The 18731-nt window shown below is 32.5% G+C and overlaps 2 protein-coding genes across 2 annotated transcripts; one reads left to right on the top strand and one right to left on the bottom strand.

The window, feature by feature from the left end:
* The first annotated feature begins 58 nt into the window (after nt 1–58).
* On the top strand, nt 59–18623 carry LOC111426213 (uncharacterized). The gene is made up of 7 exons (XM_023060632.2): nt 59–303; nt 6846–8910; nt 9350–10871; nt 10935–11544; nt 11595–14285; nt 15300–16178; nt 16231–18623. The coding sequence occupies exons 2-7, from the start codon at nt 7008–7010 to the stop codon at nt 18583–18585; spliced, it is 9960 nt and encodes a 3319-aa protein (XP_022916400.2). The 5' UTR covers nt 59–303; nt 6846–7007; the 3' UTR covers nt 18586–18623.
* Nucleotides 1822–5826, bottom strand: LOC111426763 (uncharacterized). Its single transcript, XM_023061441.2, has 8 exons — nt 5733–5826; nt 5578–5681; nt 4267–5527; nt 3323–3510; nt 3048–3266; nt 2593–2995; nt 2409–2543; nt 1822–2348 (listed from the first exon to the last, which is right to left on the bottom strand). The coding sequence occupies exons 1-8, from the start codon at nt 5785–5787 to the stop codon at nt 1846–1848; spliced, it is 2868 nt and encodes a 955-aa protein (XP_022917209.2). The 5' UTR covers nt 5788–5826; the 3' UTR covers nt 1822–1845.
* Nucleotides 18624–18731: the final 108 nt, after the last annotated feature.

Below are 18731 nucleotides of genomic sequence, written 5' to 3'. Positions count from 1 at the left end.
TGGTGCACTTACGCATTAACAAACAAAAACATAACCTCAAAATCAAACCAACAAAAATAAACCAAATTATTTCTTTATTATTTCAAATTAGTCAATACTGAAGTGATTAGTGTTGAACACTAAAACGTTTTAAATAATTTACTTGTTTAAATAATTTTTGATTTAACCATAAACCAGTTGCTAAGCATTTTAAAACAATTGTTTACTTAGATACAAACAGTAGCCATTTAAGTGACGCTATAAAAGTGTTGGTGAATTTATGGGGAAAAATGAAGTTTTATAGTGTTAAATCGGACCAAAAAAGTAAGTTTATTTAATTAATACTAAAATAACATGCACCTATAAAGTTGCAGCTATTTATTTATATATTTAATATCAAAAAAAATTTATGTATATTAATTTATATTCAAAGTTGGTGGTTCTGATTTTATATTTAATTTTGTTTAGGTTGGTACTAAAAAAATTGAACATCATTGTTGTTAAAAGAATTTAATTATAACAGTTTATTTATAAATTAATACTTATTTATTGATTAATCAAATTAATAAATAAGCAGGGATAAAGCGGAAAATCAACAGGTTATGAATCTCTTTGTAGAGGATGAAAAGAAAAGTGGTACATACACAAAATAAGAAAAGTGAGGTTACGTAATTATTTTATTTTAACGTTATTAGTTATTACATCAAATAATGCCCATGCAAAAATCTGCGTACAGAGTAAAGTGACTAGTGTAAACAATACCTAGTTTATAAGTCATGTATGCATTCCAGTTTTAATAACAAAACAGTTAATTTCAATTGCATTAGTAGAGAATTGGAAGCTAAAAGTTAGAATGGAGATGAAAGGAAAAGAAATTGAAGTAAGAGAAAGAAAGATTATTGTAAAGCTATGGAAAGAGGGAAAGACTCTTCAAAAAATAGAACAAACTGTAGACAGATTCCTCCATTCAGAGCATCTATTCTAACATACTGAGAGGAGCGAAGCAATGTGCAACAGGCACGGAAAGAACCTAGGTTGACAGCAACAAAAATAGCAGAAAATGTACAATCAGCAAAGATATGGTGAGAAGAATATTATCAAAGGCCAACTACCACAGTCATGTTGCATGAAAAAAACCTTTGCTAAAGAACGCCTAAATAAACCTATAGAGTTCTGGGGGAAGATTCTTTTCACAGATGAGAGTAAATTTTGCATCTTCAGCATTAAAGGCAAACAACTTGTGTGGAGAATATGCTACCGCCTTTGATCCTTAAAACTTAAAAGCTACCATAAAACATGGAGGTGGTGGAATGATGGTTTGGGGTGTATGTGCGCCAAAGGAGTAGGAAAATTTGCGTTTATAACATCCACAATGAACCATAAACTACACCGAGTGGTCCTTTTAGCTGTGCGTCTCTTAAGATGGCTAAATCTGAATGTTTCTAGTTCTAGGTCCAATGTTAGTTCTAGTGACAGTGGTAGATAGCCCTAGTTAGCATAAGATATCACTATGTTGCATATTTTTATTGCACTAAAACTAGAACTAACACTAAAACTAGAAACATTCTTCAAACAGTCTTCAGACGAACGGCTAAATCCGATACTTTCTAGTTCTAGGTCTAGTGTTAGTTCTAGTTTTGCACGCTAGTTAGTTGCTAGTTTAGTTTTAGGTTAGTACAATCCATGCCGAAACGTTTAAGGGAGGTCATTAAACATAAGGGTTATCCGACGTCTTTCTAATATATTTTACATACAGAATAAATATAAGTTGATTAAAGCATTCTAAGTTCGTTGTACGCAGACTTCTGCTGCTGAGTGTATGTAATGATATGAAAATGCAAATAATGTCGGATCCAATTGTTATTATTACCTATTTACATTCTTTTTTAAAATATAAACACGTTCCGAGCCATTTAAAATTTCTTGTATCTCCGAGAATGCTTTACCTTTCGTTTCGGGCAGTAAAAAGTATACGAAAATGGCGCCTAAAAGGCAAATAGTCGCGAAAAACCAAAACATGCTATAAACCCCCCACACATTACTCAGCGGTTTAAAAAGATTTGAAACCATAAAAGCCAAAAAACCACCGTAAATCGTCGAAATGGATACCGCAGCGCCTTTTATATTGGTCGGAAAAAATTCTCCAACGAAAAGATACGGTAAAGTTGAAATTCCCAAAGGATTCATAACCAAATACAAAGAAATTCCCGTTGTTGGTATCCAATTAATAGGTGTTGTGTCGATTTTCAAATAATCTTGAATGAAAAAATACGCTCCTTCGCCGATTAATGCGAACGCTGATCCTAAAGCTGATAATATAAATAGAGGTCTTCGCCCGATTTTATCAACTAATAATCCAGCTATGATAACTAGAATTAATTAAGATTAATCTTTTTTTCGATATGGGATAAAAATGTTTTATGAAATACTTGCTGGTAATTGGATCGATCCGAAAATCACGCTTGAAATTTCCGGGGATGTTTTGCTATGTGCTAACTCAATTATCCTTTGCATATAAGCTTCAACAGCGGTACAACCACTTAATTGTTGAATGGTTTTGATTCCTAAAATTTCAAATTTAATTTTAAAAAAATTAAAATTTATTTTAATTACCTCCGATTAAAACACTACTTCTTCGATATTGCCGATTAAACAAGCACTCCCCAATAGTGGTTTTATTCATCATATCTTTTTCGACGGTGTTTTTGATGGCGTTTACTCGATTTTCAAGGATTTCCTCATCGATGCCATCTTTGTATAAATGCTCGATTTGTTTCCTCATTTCCGGATACATCCCTTTCCGGGCAAAATAATACGGAGATTCCGGCATGAAAAAAGCGCCGAAAAAGAATAGGATTGGAACGAGGGAACAAGACAAACCAAGGGATTTATATGAAATATAAGGCCCCGCGGCTAAAACGTACAAAGATCCCAAGATTTTTATTAAAGCCAAAAGAGTCGTTAATTGCCCCCTTATATCTTCATCCGCAATTTCAGCGCAATAAATTGTTCCGCACTAAATTAATTAATTTGATTTAATCAATTTAAATAAAATGATGTAATCTTACAAGAATACTGATTCCTGTTGCTGCCCCAGCGAAAATTCTCGCTAAGTACAAAATTTCGATTCTTTTTCCAAAAGCGATTAATAACCAGGCGAGTATTATTAAAGTTGCTGTATAAACCATGGTTTTTTTTCTACCCAAAGATTCCGTGGCGTAACCCCCGATTACACATGATAAAGTTGCTGATAATAAAAAGATTGAGACGACCCAAGCGCCTTCTTCCTATAAAAAAAGGATTTTTAAAAAGATGATGTTAAACAATTTTTTTTACATTTTACATCGGAAATTGGTCTTCCTAAAGGGGAATGATTTGATTGTAATTTCGATAAAGCCGGGGAAGCCCAAGAAGAAAACATTCCGCAAGCACCAACCGGTAAAGAAGCTAAAGAAATCGTTTTGAATCGTTTTTCTTTTTGGTTATGTATGAACATTTTTACCACACATTGCAAATAAATACTGCTTATATCTTACATTGGTACATTTCGAGAACATCTTAATATATCACACATTGTATATAACAATTTTCTCGATTCATTTTAAAAATTATTTTTTTTTTACCGTCAAAATGACAGATTCAAAGTGACAAATAATTATATATTATAAATTTGATGTAAATAATTAACTAAATTAACTTCAATAATTGCGTTTAATGCGGAGATTTTAAAATTTTCAATGTAGGTTAAAGTAACAAAAGAGACAGCTGAAAATTCGACAGAATATCGTGCCATCTATTGCTAGACTTAAACATTAGAGTAGTGAGAAGTTGACTACGAAAAGAATTAGAAAAATTCAATGACAGAAGAGAGTTAGAAAGAGTAATGAGACTAACACTAGAACTAGAAACACTTCGTTTAGACGGCTGGTAGGTGGTAGGTAGCGCTAGTTAGCATAAAATATCACTATGTTGCATATTTTTATTGAACTAAAACTAGACCTAGAACTAGAATCATTCGGGTTTAATCGCAATTAGTTTTAGTTGACATTTTAATGACACTTTACTTCAAACGTCAATGTGACATAAATTTATTTCAAAACAATTTCCTGTTAATGTTACCAACCTAAAACAATTTGACACTATATACACATTATTAGGCTTGTTTGATATTTTTTATAAGAATTTAGTTTAAAATATTCAAACTAAAAGTTATTAAATATATTAAATTGTTGATATCAACAAAATGAATTAAGAAAATTACAAATTTATTAATTAAAATAGTTTAACTGAGATTCTCGTCTTTGTTATTATTTTTGGTTCCATTCTTTTTGTTGGAAATAATCGCTTGGATTTCTTGGAAATTTTTTCCTTTCGTTTCCGGTAAGAAAATAAATATGAATAAACACCCAGCTACGCAAATCCCGCAAAAAATATAAAAAACCGTGTAAATTCCGATCGCGTTACTGAGAGGTTTAAAAAATTTCGAAACTAAAAACGATGTTACTCCGCCGTAAAAGGTGGCGAGACCAACGGCAGGTGCTTTAATATTTGTTGGGAAGAGTTCTCCGAGTAATACGTATGGTAAGGTCATTATCCCAATGGGGTTAGATATCCAAAACAGTGCTAAACCGGCAGTTGGGATCCAACCAATTCCTGAAGTACTCTTTTCTAAGTAATCTTTAATTAAAAAATAAGTTCCTTCCCCAAATAAAGCAATTCCACAACCGATTGTTGATGTTATAAATAAAGGCTTCCTCCCTAATTTATCAACTAAAATCCCAGAAAGATACACAGCGGGAAGTTGGATACACCCAATGATAATTGATGCAATTTCAGGCTCAATTCCACTGTTTGAAGATTCGATAATCGGTTGGATATAAGCCTCTAGAGCTGTGTTTCCATTAAATTGTTGCAAAGATTTAATTCCAAATAAAAGAAATATCGTAAATCTATACTCCTTTTTCGTTAATAACTCTTTTAGACTCCCCTTATTTTTCATATCCTCTTCAATCGTGCGCTCTATGTATTCCAAACGATCCTCCAAAAACTTTTCCGTTACATTTTTCTTCGATAACCTTAATAAACTTCTTTTAGCTTCCTCTTTATTCCCACTTTTTATATAATAAAACGGAGATTCCGGCATAAAAAAGAACGTGCAGAACGAAATTAAAGGAACGCACGCACAAATGATAAGTAGGGCTAAATAAGAAATGTAAGGACCGGCTACTAAAACTATTATCGTTCCCATCGCTTTTAATAACATGAAATAAGTTCCCGTTTTTCCACGGATATCTTCTTCGGATATTTCAGCGATATAAATAACTAAGGCTGGGATACAACAACCCATCGCAACTCCAGCAACGGCTCGTCCAATAATTAACATTGCAACGGAATTTGCAAACATTAATAATAACCAGTTTAAAAAGGCGATGAATGTGGTGATTAAAAGGGTTTTTTTACGCCCTAAATGATCTACACTCCACCCGGTTAAAATTGCAGCGGGGATCGATGATAAAAAAAGTGTCCCCACCATCCAAGAACCATCCTCCTACAACAAAATAATAATTAATTTAATTTTTTTTATGTTTTAATTCTTACATCTGATATTGGGTACCCAATTGGAGAATTTTCCGATTGTAATTTAGGTAAAGTCGGAGATGGCCAAGCCACCATCATCCCAATCGAAGTTCCTCCTAAAGCAGCTACACAAAAAATTAATTATATGAATTATTTTAATATATAAACAAATTTACCTGAAACTGAAGCCGCATATTGCATATATCTCGTATTTTCAAAATTAATTTTCATTTTGATTCGATTTTTTATCTCACATGCATTGTTGAAATGAAGCGTTACAATTAAAATGTTTCGATTTATATAGTCGTTGTAAATCTGCGATTTTCGATAAGTAAATAAAAGAAAGAGGTATAATTCACTCAATCGGGGATTGTATAAGTCCCACTTCAAGATAAAAAAAAATAGTGCAATAAGAAAGTGTTTTTTTGCAAGATAACGATTTTAATAAATAATCAAGTTATTTCTAGTATACATTTTATCTTTATTTAAAAAAAATTATGTACGTAAATTAATCGAGTATGTTTTTAAGTGATAAACATTACATTTAAATTTTTGAAATTCTTGATTAAATTGATAATTCAATAAAATTTCTCATAAATCTCGGGAAAAAAACTGATTGATTAACGATTTGACAATAAAATTGATAAAACAGATCCTATATGCGAAAAAAAAGATTTTTTAATTAAGATTTTTTTTTATTTACTTTAGTACTCACCTTATTTTTTATTTATCTGGCCTTCATCGTCTACACCTACACGTTATAGATGACCTTATTTAATGTAAACATTCTTTATTATGTAGTTTATTTACTATTTTGGTTTTTATTTACAATTTTAGTTTTTTATCTATAGTTTTAGTGCAATAAAGATATGCAACATAGTGATATCTTATGCTAACTAGCGCTATCTAGCACTGTCACTAGAACTAACATTAGACCTAGAACTTGAAACATTCTGGTTTAGCCAAACGTCTCTAAAGACGGCTAACCCCGAATGATCCATGAGGTCCAGTGTTAGTTCTAGTATTACACTATCACTAGAACTAACACAAGACTTAGAACTAGAATCATTCGGGTTTCGCCGTCTTGAGAGACGTGGGGCTAAACCCGAATGTTTCTAGTTCTAGGTTCAGTGTTAGTTCTAGTGATGTTGCTAGGCGTTAGTTAGTTCTAGATATCATTAGGTTGCTCAACAAAAATTGAACTAACACTACAACTAATACTATCCCTACAACTATAAAGTTTTTTCTGATTCACTTCTCAATACTTATTAAATTCCCGTTTTTTTTAGGAAAAAGCCATGGAAACGAGATGTAATAACATTTTTGTTTAAAAGTCAAAAATTTCTTGACATTATCTTTCTTTTGACGCATGTTCTTTTCGCGCCAAATTCATCAGTTCATCGCGATGGCAAACGACGAGAAAGATTTTACGTAAAAGAAAATTAAGCGAAATGTACTCATCAGTTCGAGCGTCCCACGCCAATTTCAAAAGTAGAAGAAGAAAATATCCCATTTCGTTTCGACCAGAACGTCCCAACGGAAGATTTAAATTTAGAAATTTTTGTGCATGTTTTCGCAAGAAAAATGAATTGGAAAAGAAATTTAATAGTAAAGCAAATTTAAATTCGGAGAAGTTTGACAAAGAAAAATTAGAAGACGATATTGCGCCGATTTTAAAAGAGATAACCTCAAAATTTTTCGAAAAAGAATTTAATAAGTATTTCGATAAGAATAAAGAAAATCCTGAGGAGTGTTTGAGTACAACGACGTTTTTAAGCACGAGTTTTTTTCAACTTTCGAGGCCGATTAAATTGGATGCTTACCCGATTAGTTTAAATTATCAAAAAAAAAGTTTTAATCGAGATAAAGGAACACAATATTTAAGCGCCACGAGTTTACAAAGTGGAGTTGAGGATAAATTATTTACTGATATGAAAGATGAAACAACACAAACTGATGGGAATAAATTTAATTTCTCGGATAAAATCACCCAATATTCCGATAACTTTCGATGCAACAAAGAAACGAACACTTCGAATATCTCCCAAAAATCAACAACGATTTTATTCGCAAATCAAAGTAAAATGTTTGAAAGCACCGATGATACTTTAAAGGAAGACGAAGTTAATGAAACAAGGAAGAAAAGATCGGTTAGAATAAATCTGGGTACAGAAAAAAGAAGCTGTTGTACGAGTACTAGCGATACTTGTATTTACGAGGAGATTCAAAGTAAATTTTTCGAGTGGTTAGAGTTTGTTAGGAAGAATAAAAATCAGGGGGATACTCAATCGAAAATTCCCTCGATCTTAATTAAACCAAAAAATGATGATGCTTTAAAAACAAAACCTTCAATTTACAAATTAAAAGTGAAAGCAACCAAAAAAGTGGATGAAACGGAAGAGCGAAAAGAAGCTTTATCTAAAGTTGCCGAATTTTTAACATCGGATAACCCGATTTTAACCGAAGATATCCAAAAATCCTTAAATAAATTATCGGGAAATCGAGAATTATCCGATAAGCAACGATATCCCACTTTTATAGGGACCGATATAAAAGTTAACAACGAAACAAATTCCGTTTTAGACGATGTTAAGAAAAAAAGAGTTCCCAAAATAATTATTGGGAAAAAAAAATTAAAAAATCAAACTAACGAGGAGGTTGAGGAAGATTCCATCAAAAAGGTTGACTTTGAAATTGATGCGATTACTTCGAAGATGGAGAAATATTTGGAGGTGCTTTTGCATGATGATCAAAGCTCGTTGGGGTCAGATTCGGTTGTTGAATCACCCGAAGAGCTGCAAAGAATGGAATTGTGCCCGCTGGAGAATCAAAGTGTTTGTAAAAGCACCCCGGTGACTCTATTACATCCTTTATTGCATAATATTCATATGAAAACTTTAAATAAAAAAGATTCGAATTTAGGGAAAGATTCAAAAAAAATTATAAATAAAGTTAAATCGGAAGAAAAAAAGGAATTTAAATTCGGAAATTTATTCAAAAAAAAAGTTGAAATAACAGAACCTAAACCAACAACAAATCAAACTTTTAATATATTAAACGTGTCTACTAAAGACCGTGGAACTTGTTACCCCAAAAATGAGTTGGCCGATATCTCAACGATGGCGGGGAATTCTTTATTTATCTCCGTTGATAAATCGACGAATACGATTAATGAGAAAAATCAATCGATGGGTGTTCAAACGATAAATAACGTAAGAAATAAGAAGTTATTAGCAGTCTCAAAAAGGAATACGTTTCATATTGGAGTCCAAACGAATTTGGACGACTTAGATCAAGATGATCGTGATTTCGATGATAACGAAAGGATTTTGTATGCGAGAGAACGAAAAGTGAGTACGTATCAAAAAAGAATTAACTTAAAGGATTACGTTGTGTAGTTCTTACCACGAAACACGCGAATGACTCATCGCTTAAAACTATCTTATTTATAATACATTGTATCCGTAAAATTATATCCTCACTCCCCCGAGGTCTTCGTATTGATGTATCAAATTTAGCGCCTCGCTCTCAAACGTCCTCGGCGGTTTGAAAGATATTTGTTTGAGAAGACATTTACTTCTTATGAGAGACTTGTATCTGAACAAAGGTAAAAAAAAAACGATTTTGCTTCAAATCGTTTGCTGGCGAGGCGCTGGATTTAATGTATCAACGCGAAATAGTCAGCTTTGAGAGTCTCTTGCGCCTCCCCCTCGATGAGTTATCCGCGTATCTCGTGGTAAGCAGGCGTGTGATTAAAAAGAAAAATTTTAAAGGTTATTTTATTTTGTTTTAGATGAATTACACCAAAGAAAAGTAAAAAAATATTTTTTTAAAGCTAAAAAAGTTGTCACGGAGTTATTAAACAAAGGAAAATATTCAAACAGTTGGAGTAACACCGAAGAAATTGACGAAGAAGATTCCAACTCAATCGATAACTTAAATATCCCTTTAAAAGTGCAGTTTTCTAACGTCGTAATCGAGGGTGATGCTAAAGACTCAACGACAAAAATAATAAACCTCCCCAAAGAAAATTCAGACATTGATGATGATAATGATGATGATTTTAGTGATGATGAAGTTTTTAAGAAACAAACGGTTTTATCGCTTTACACGTGGAGTTTCAGCAACAAAGATGAAGATCGTTTTTTAAAAAATGAAAAAAAATCTTTTGAGTCAACCTATTTAGGGGGTGGGGATAATAATTTCTTTTTGTCGCCCCCAAAAAATTATTTCAATCGATTAATAACTTACCCCGTTATTACCGAGAACGTAAACAAACATCAAAGTGTGTTGAACGTTTCACCTGGAAAAGAAAAAGTTAAAATAATCAGCTCGAAAATTAAAAAGAAGAAAATTGCTAAAAAGAAAAAAAATAATGAATCAAAAAGAATTAAAAAACCGGTTTCAAAAAAAGCCCAACGAAACAGTCCAAAAGAGTTGTTTCAACCCAAATTGATCCAAGAAAAAGTTAACAATGACATCTCTATTTACAAAGTTGATAACTACATTCAATTTAGAAGTTCGTCATCAATTGTTGATCAAGAATTCTTGGAATTAAAACGTTCCGAACAAAAACTTAAAGATGAAGTTAAAACCCCGGTTAAAATTGAGGTTACAAAAAGTATAAAAGATGAGTTAATTAATGATCGCACCTTAAAAGGGGAATTGATCAGCACTTTCCACCCAATTGGACCCGACGATATTAAATTAATCGAAAAAGAATCCGTCAAAAGCATTAACGATGAAAGCCTTATATTAACTTTAAAAAAGAATTTAATAACTTCACCTCAAAACAAAAGCGAAATTAAAGAAGACGAGTTATCGTTAGTAAATAGTGACATCTTTGGTGATCTGCCTTCCGATATAGTTGATGAGATTCTCGATGAACTCGGCGCGTTATCCGGAGATTACCCTTTAATACACCACGTTGAAGAACCTACACAAGACTTTAATAATGGTAATGATGGTGAATTGGAGGGGAAACGATCATGGGGACAATTAGCCGATCGTTACAAAAAAATGTTTTTGAGAAAGAAAAAAGCAAAATCAAAAAGCAAATTGAATTTGGTTAATTGTTGTAAACGTCCTAAAAAGAAGAAAGAAATTAAAATCAAAGAAGCACCGAAAAAGAAAATTTTCCGTGATAAAAAACAAGCTAAATCAAAAAGGAGATGGTATCATTTTTGGAAACCCCCCGAAATACGTCAAGACGTTGAGGACCCTTTAGATCTTATCGAAGAGGAGAAACCGTATCCTTTTGAGAAAAACAATTTTGAACCAGTTTTAATTTCGGGGGATTTAGTTGGAAAAACAAAGTAAGTAACAAAGTAACCTAAATTAATGACGTTAGATTAATTCTAATTTATTATTTTTTTTAGAGTTATAACTAAACCTTTACCAAGAATAACGCGGGCTTTCCCAAAAATCAAAGAAATCGGAAAATCCCCCGAAGATCTTTTATTAACATCAAGCGTTCTCCTAAAATTAACCCCTCAACGAGAACAAATCGAAAAATCTAACCTACAATTAGCTTATGGAGGGACCCCATCAACCCGACACACCCTTTCTTTACCCAAAAATACGAACCAACACATCTACAATCTCCAACAAATCCTGCCGGGTCGTAATTCGTTGGTTTTGGTTCATCAAGGTTCCCCATCGTTGAAGAGCAGCACAGTTACAATTTCGGAAAGACTTCAAATCACAAGCGACTCCGATTCAACCGATGATTATTTATTTCGAGCACCCCCAAGACTCCCGAAAAGTAATCTCGATGAATTGGAAATAATTCGCCCCAAAACGGTTTATTTAGTAAGCGGGTTAAGGCAACATATAAGCGATGAGATGTTAATGACGCTTTTAAGAACGTATTTATGGAGAATGATACGAAAACCTATGATTACTGATATTGAGCCATGTTTGGAAGGTGTTAAAGTCGAGGAGGACGACACAGGAGCGAGTTTGAGTGCTTTCGATGAGGAGGAGGAGGTAATTAAGATGTTTTTATTAAATTTGAGAATTAATTTATTTGATTTTAGGTTCAAGAAGATGTTGGTGAAGTTGAGGAGACAAAAGAGGATGATGCAAATCAGTTAAATTTTCTTAGAGAAGTACTCCGTGGGAAAGATGAGTTAATTAAGCGAGATGTAGAGAAGGTTGATGATGGGATTCGATACGATATTTTGGTGTCTGATGATGAAATTAAAAAGGAAGCTGAGGATATTGTGGAGGGGGTTGTTGAGGAGATTATTGAGGCGGTTGTTGCGGGTGTTGATGAGAGGGTAGTTGAGGAGATTATTGAGGCGGCTGTTGCGGATGTTGATGAGAGGGAAGTTGAGGAGATTATTGAGGCGGATGTTGATGAGGGGGTTGAGGATGTGGAGGAAGTTTTGGTGCAAAAAAAAGAGGAGGAAATTAAAGTTGTCGATTTTCCTGTAAAACCAAAACTTAAAAATGCGTTTGAGCATGCTTCATCAGGAGTTGGGAAACCGATTTTGGAAATAACCGATGAATTTAGAGCTTTTTTGAAGAGCATGGGAGTGTTTGAGCCCCCGGAAGTTAAGGGGAAAAAGAAGAGACCTAAAATAATAATAAAAAAGAGTGTTCAAACCTCGAAAGAGTTTCATATTGAGAAATTAAAGCCATCGTTGGATGATGGGTTAATATTAAGGAGTACATCGCTTCCGGAAATCAAACCGTTATCGGGGGGAGTTAAAAAAATTAAATCTTCGTTTTGTAATATCAAAAAACCTTCAAAAATTGCGTTTAAAACTAGCCATAAACCTATGGAAATTAAGGAAACAAAGAAAATTTATTATCGGATGAAGCCAAAGCCGAAAATAATTAAACGGGCCCCTTTACAACCGATTTTCCATGAAGAATGCAAAATAAGTTGCTCAAATAAGGAGTGTTTGGAGAAAGAGGTGGTGAAATACGAAGAAAAAAATGTGATTGAGAAGAAATTGAAGTCAAAATTACCAGTACGGAAACGAAAATTTCAAGAAAATAAATCGATTAAGGTTGAGAAAAATAAAGCGGGGAGTTCAAAGATTCCAAGAATTAATTTTAAGAATAAATCAATAAATGAAAAGATTTTGAGGCATCTAGAAAGTAGGAAATGTCCAAAAAGTTGTCGTTCATTGAACGTTGAGGAGAATTCGGATGAAAAGAAATCGAAAATAAGATTTATTAAAAGTAAAATTAGGAAATCGGCTAAAATCGAGGTGGAAAAGTTCAATAAATTGTTAAGTGATTTAAAAAATTTGCAAAAAAATGATTCCGAAAATGAAATAAATAAGAAGAAATTATACAAAAATAAATTTAGGGATGATAAAAAGGGATTAAAAAACGTTGTGACTTTAAATAAATCACAAACTCAAACGGAACGATTTCAACTAAAAAAATGTCCGGAAACGTGTAAAGTTCAAAGCGAAATTAAGAAATCAAGTAAGTTTGTTTCAAAAATTAATCGAAATCAAAGTGAGAATGAGCCCAAAAGAGATGTTATGAAAATAATTGAAGGTGAAGGAGGAGTTAAAGAGGACTCAACAGCTTCTGATGATGTTAAAGACTCAAAATGTTTAAAAATTTATGATAAAATGAAATCGAAACTTGTTAAAACAATTTTAGAAGCATCAAAATCACAGAAATTTAGTTCAAGTAGTGTTATAACCTTAAATAAATCATCGACTCAAACCGACGAAGAGAACGAAATCGAATCTAATTTCACACAAAATGAGACAACCACTTCCAAATCAAATCAAAATAAATCAGAAATTAATAATGAAAAGAAATCGTTAAGATTTCAAGATGATTTTGATAAAAACGATGAAGATTTTCCGAAAAGTGGGGAATCACAAAAAAATGAAGTATCAACAGAGTCTCCAAAAAGTACAGAATCATCAAGACTTTTAATTAAAATTAAAAGAAATAATTTTGATTCATCATCAACGAATATCGAACGTATTGAAACTCCAAGAACTTCGGAAAAACCTTCAGCCTCAACATCAACATCAACATCAACAGAACCTGAATTATCATCAAAACGCTTTCTAAATAAATTTAATTTAATTAAAAATCGTACGAAAAATAATGCATTCGGTTATCAATGCGGAGTATGGGGAAATCCGTTTTATAACACCCCCAAAACGAATCAAATTAACAACGAAATCAAAGTAACGTCTTACTCATCAACGATTTCGGATGATGGAAATTTGGCTCAAATAATCAAAAAAGAAGTTAAATTAATAAATTTTGATCCACCGACGTCTTTTACGTCGTCTTCGTCGTTTTTATCGTCGCCATCGCAGAATAGCCGCGTGAATCGGCGGTTGCTCGCTCAAGAAATTGCGAACGATATTAAAAAGAAATCGGAGTTGTTTAAAAGGAATAAAACGTCGTCGTCTTTTTCGGAGAACATTTCGAAAATTAATTATTTCAATCCGAAAGATACCGATTACAACGTGAATTATTTTATGAGGAGTTTTAACTCTGTTGATAAGTTAGACTTTTTCGATACGTCGTTTTCCGTCAATGAGGGATCTATCAAATATCCGTCAAACTTGATCGCTAAGGAAGATTTGGTCGGCGAAGAAACGAAACCAAATGGAATAAAATGTCGATTGGAGTTCATCTATAGGAAGATGCCCATTGCGGTAGACTCGGAATTGGGGTTGTTTTCTAATAGTCGGGAATTTAGCGAGGGTGTGTCCGAAATGAAGAAACGAAAGGTAATTATTCATTTTTATTCTAATTTAATGATATCTCGAGATTAAATATCTCAAAAACGGGATATTTTTGATTTCAAATTAAGTGTCAAATTAAATGTTTTATTTAAACATATTAAATTTCTTTGTTACAAAAGGAAATTTTCCTATTTAATTTTGTTATATATCTTCTTATTTACTTTTCTCTTCATATTTCATATTGCCATATTAATATTTGTTAGTATTTAACATTTTATTCTACCAAAGAAACATTTTTGTTCTATAAAACGCCACTATCAGCGACATCTAGCGGTTCTTTTTAACAAAATTGGTTGTCAACAGAAAATATAACCTAAAATATTAATTAAGAATCAATTTAGTGTTATTAATAGTTATTTTATGAGAAATTAATTTATTATAATTTATAATTATTCATTTATATTTTAATTTAATGATATCTCGAGATTAAAATCTCAAAAATGGGATATTTTTAATTTCAAATGATGTGTCAAATTGACATTTATGAAGCGTCACTTTTTTAACACGTTTTGTTTAAACAAATATGTATATTTCTTTGTTATAAAAGGAAATTTTCCTATTTAATTTTGTTATATATCTCCTGGTTTACTTTTCTCTTCATATTTATTACCATATTTATATTTGTTATTATTTAACACTTTTTACTCTAAAACAGACACATTTTTGTTCTATAAAACGCCACTTTATTAGCGACACCTAACGGTTATTTTTAACATAAAATTTGTTGTTAATAGTTAATTTATTATTATTAATAGTTATTTTAGAAGAAATTAATTTATAATGATTAATAATTATTCATTTTTATTTTAATTTAATGATATCTCGAGATTAAATATCTCAAAAACGGGATATTTTTAATTTCAAATCAAGTGTCAAATTGACGTTTATAAAACGTCACTTAATAATTTTATTTAAACAAATATAAGCAGATAATTAATCAATTAAGAATCAATTTAGTATTATTTTAGAAGAAATTAATTTATATTTTTTAAATTTTAGAAATCAAAAGATGTTCTTCCTCCAAAATCTTTCTTCGCCGAACCAATCGAATGTTTCACGGCCACGGCTGCAGTCGATAACATTCAAACCGGTGATGGTAGCGACAAAGAAAACAACAACTTTCACGATTTATACCTAATTAAAAGCGATACCATCGTGCGGAGAGATGACCCAAACGGTGCCGTCTCAGCCTCGAAATCATCAGAAGATTTTTTCTGCCCACCCCAAGCGAAAAAGGCGAAAACGTTTAAAGCAAACTTAAACAACGTTTTTAAAGAGTGCAACGACATCTTTCAAAAAGTAAAACGTTTCCATCAACCAATGATTGATCCTTTAATGAAATCGAACGTGCTTTGTCTCTCGAAAAAGAGAGAATTAAACTTTCCAATGATCGAGGATTTGAAGAAGAAGAAGAAAAAGTCGAGTAGAAGTAGTTTAAATGGATCGGATGATTCTAAGAGGAGTAAACGTAAAACTTCAAAAGATCATACTACGAAAGATCACAGCTTAAGAGATGCTTCGAAAGAAAATTCACAGGATGATTTAAATGTTACGAAAGATGATGATAAGACCGAATCGAAAGATTCAATCACTACAGTGACTTATAGATCAAATCCGACGTTATCTGTGGAAACCGATACCACAAGAACGATTGAAAGTTCGGGGCCATCGAGTTTAAATTGTGACGGCCAATGTCAAACAGAGGGGTTATGTTATTGTAAGATGTCAAAAGGAAATAATAACCAAATTAAACATAGTAGACCAGTTAAGGTTATGGATAAGGAGCAACGAGACTTTGGGAATAATTACCAAGCGTTGATTAAGCCGTATACATGTTGTATCCATGCGAAGGAAGAAGGAAGAAATTATTGCAAAAAAGTAAATAATTAAATAAAACTTGAGTTATAAATTAATTTTTTTATCTTTTAAGGTTACATTTGATCAAATGAGAAGGAATGAGGAGCATTCAGTTTGTACCGATAGCTCCATAACTTCAATAGAGGCTGTAAAAAAATTAATTGGGAAGAGAAAACGTAGACATAAAGACAAATCGATGACTAAAATCCTTAATTGTGGGAAAGGTACCGTTGAAGCGGTGGTAAGCGAGGGTTATAAAGAGGAGCCAAATTCAAAAATGAGTGGATATGTTGATAAAAAACGTAGAAAATCGATTAATTTGCGGAGGAGTAGGAAAAGTGCTGAAAGGGGAAGTGAAACAAGCTCGAAAGATACAAGCTCAACTAAAATTCCTTTTTTTCGGAGGTTGTTTAAGTCGAAACGGGAGCGATCTAAATCAAAAGATAAATCGAAAGTTAAATCAAAGCATAAAAGGAATAAAGAGAAGGAGAAACAAGATGTTTTGGATAAATTACCTCCAGGAATAAGGAGATTACAAGCTAGTTATAACGAAAAATATATGGCTCTTAAAAGGAGGATGCGTAAAGACGATCACGACCTTGAATTTGGGTTGTGTAATTGTCCAAAGGAGGATGACAGTGTTGTTATTGTTGAGAGTGGTAAAAAAAATAAAAAAAAATGTTGTGCTAAAAAAGGCTCTCCTCAAAACCCCCAAATAAACCAACCAGAAAAAAATGAGTTTCCCATAACAACAAAATGTGCATGTAATATTTTAGAACAACAAAGTAAAGGTAAGGAAACCCCCGGAATTAAGCGAAGACCTCGTCTAATCAAAAAGAGATCGAAATCGAACGAGGTTACCCCAAAATCTTCTCAAAGAAGTATTTTAAAGAAGATAAGTAAGAAAAAAAAGAACTCAACTCAATATGAGGAGCCTCCTCAAGACAAAAAACTAACCTTTGAAGAAGATTTAAAAGAAGAAAATGACGTTTCTAGAGAAGAATCGAACGCAGTTGTGCCAACCCAAAATGTCAAAACAAAAAGGAACAGATCAAAAAATTCGGTGGTAAGTGACGATAATTCGAGGGCGAAACGAAAAAACAGTTCTTCATCGAAGTTTAAACCTCCTAAAAAGAGCAAAAAACAACGAAAATTAGAGGAACAATTATATAACGAACTCGACCCGAAAGTAATTGACCCAAAAGGTTGCATTTGCGATGACGTTGAAACATTTTCATCGATTGTGGTTAGAACCCCGGATCCTTCCGAACCCGGTTGTTGCTCGAAGGGTAAAAAAAAATCTGAAGAACCCCCTAAAAAAAAGGCTTCAAAATCTAAATCGAAATCAAAATCGAAACATTCAAGCGAAGGTAAGTTGTCAACTAAGAATACGTCGAAATCGCGGGTTAAAACCAAAAAAGTCGAAAAATGTGAAAAAGCCAAGAAAGGAAGTAATAGCCAAAAGTCGGATTCATCTAAATGCTTTTGCGATTACGAAGAGGAAGATATGAAAAGGCTTCTTTTAACACCACATCCGAGTATGATTAAAAACTCGTCAGCTAAATCAACTCCAAAATCATCTCTACGATCATCGAAAAGAAATTCATTTCTTAAGCCGCATAAAGCACGCTCAAAAGGAAGTAGTCGAATATCAAGCGAAGAATTTGTACAAGCTCACGAATACGACGTACGGAGGTTAGAATTACCCCCAACTCTCCTAAATATTTATCGGAAACCCAACAAAAAAATTCCGCGAAAAGATGAAATCTTCGAAACTTTAATTTCAATGTTGTTCAAGGAAAAAAGAAATAAACGGGGCGAAAACACTCGGAAACGAATGGTTAAAAAATATTTATCCCAAGTTTCAAGCACCGAGTTGGAAGATATCGTTTTAGAATTAGTTCGAAGTCTTCCAAATGGGTTACAAGATATTTTAGGGAATAATCAAAGCGATGAAATTACTTTTGGGGTTAAAAACAAACAGTCTCAAGATAATCAAATCAAATTAAACGTTTCGAAAACTTATTTAAAACGATTTAAAAATCAAGTTCAATTAGAACGAAATGTTTTTTGCTCGAAATATTTAAAGCAAGTTGCGATAAGTTGTAGTGAGGATTGTTCGTGTATCGCCGAGCCGTGTTCTTCGGGAGTATCCGATGTTAACGATGATATGGTTAATTATAAAAAAACCGATTATACCATCGATGTTGATAAAGTTGAGGTTTTTTGTAGGAATTACGATAGTTGGTGTTCGCTTAGCTCGAGTGATAAAGGTAAAAAGAATCAAAATCGATTAATTAAAGAGCAATTTAACGACAAACTTAGCACCAGCGATGATTCGAAGGAAATCGTTGAATTAATCCGGTTATTGTCAACCTTATCTCCGAAAGATTTATGTGGGTATTTTTCTAAACAGTGCATGAAATAAGTGTATTATTTTATTTAAATGTTTTTGTTTGAAGGATATTTATCGTCTTTATTTTATTTTGTGCAATACTTTATTTATTAAAAAAATTTTATGACAAAAAAGTGAGGTTAAGTTGAAGTGTCAAAAAAGTTAGGTTAAAAAAATTT

The sequence above is a fragment of the Onthophagus taurus genome, chromosome 5 (assembly GCF_036711975.1).
Source record: "Onthophagus taurus isolate NC chromosome 5, IU_Otau_3.0, whole genome shotgun sequence".
NCBI lineage: Eukaryota > Metazoa > Arthropoda > Insecta > Coleoptera > Scarabaeidae > Onthophagus > Onthophagus taurus.
This window is presented reverse-complemented; position numbering and strand designations above follow the sequence as displayed.

Excerpts from the sequence above, each read along its gene's own strand:
- LOC111426763 (XM_023061441.2), bottom strand. The coding sequence starts at position 5,787 with ATGAAAATTAATTTTGAAAATACGAGATATATGCAATATGCGGCTTCA. Across the intron at positions 3,511-4,266 it reads TAACAAAGACGAGAATCTCA|ATATAAGCAGTATTTATTTG; the intron begins GTTAAACTATTT and ends TACCAATGTAAG. Across the intron at positions 2,996-3,047 it reads CAACAGGAATCAGTATTCTT|TGCGGAACAATTTATTGCGC; the intron begins GTAAGATTACAT and ends TAATTAATTTAG.
- LOC111426213 (XM_023060632.2), top strand. The coding sequence starts at position 7,008 with ATGTACTCATCAGTTCGAGCGTCCCACGCCAATTTCAAAAGTAGAAGA. Across the intron at positions 10,872-10,934 it reads GATTTAGTTGGAAAAACAAA|AGTTATAACTAAACCTTTAC; the intron begins GTAAGTAACAAA and ends TATTTTTTTTAG. Across the intron at positions 16,179-16,230 it reads GAAGAAATTATTGCAAAAAA|GTTACATTTGATCAAATGAG; the intron begins GTAAATAATTAA and ends TTATCTTTTAAG.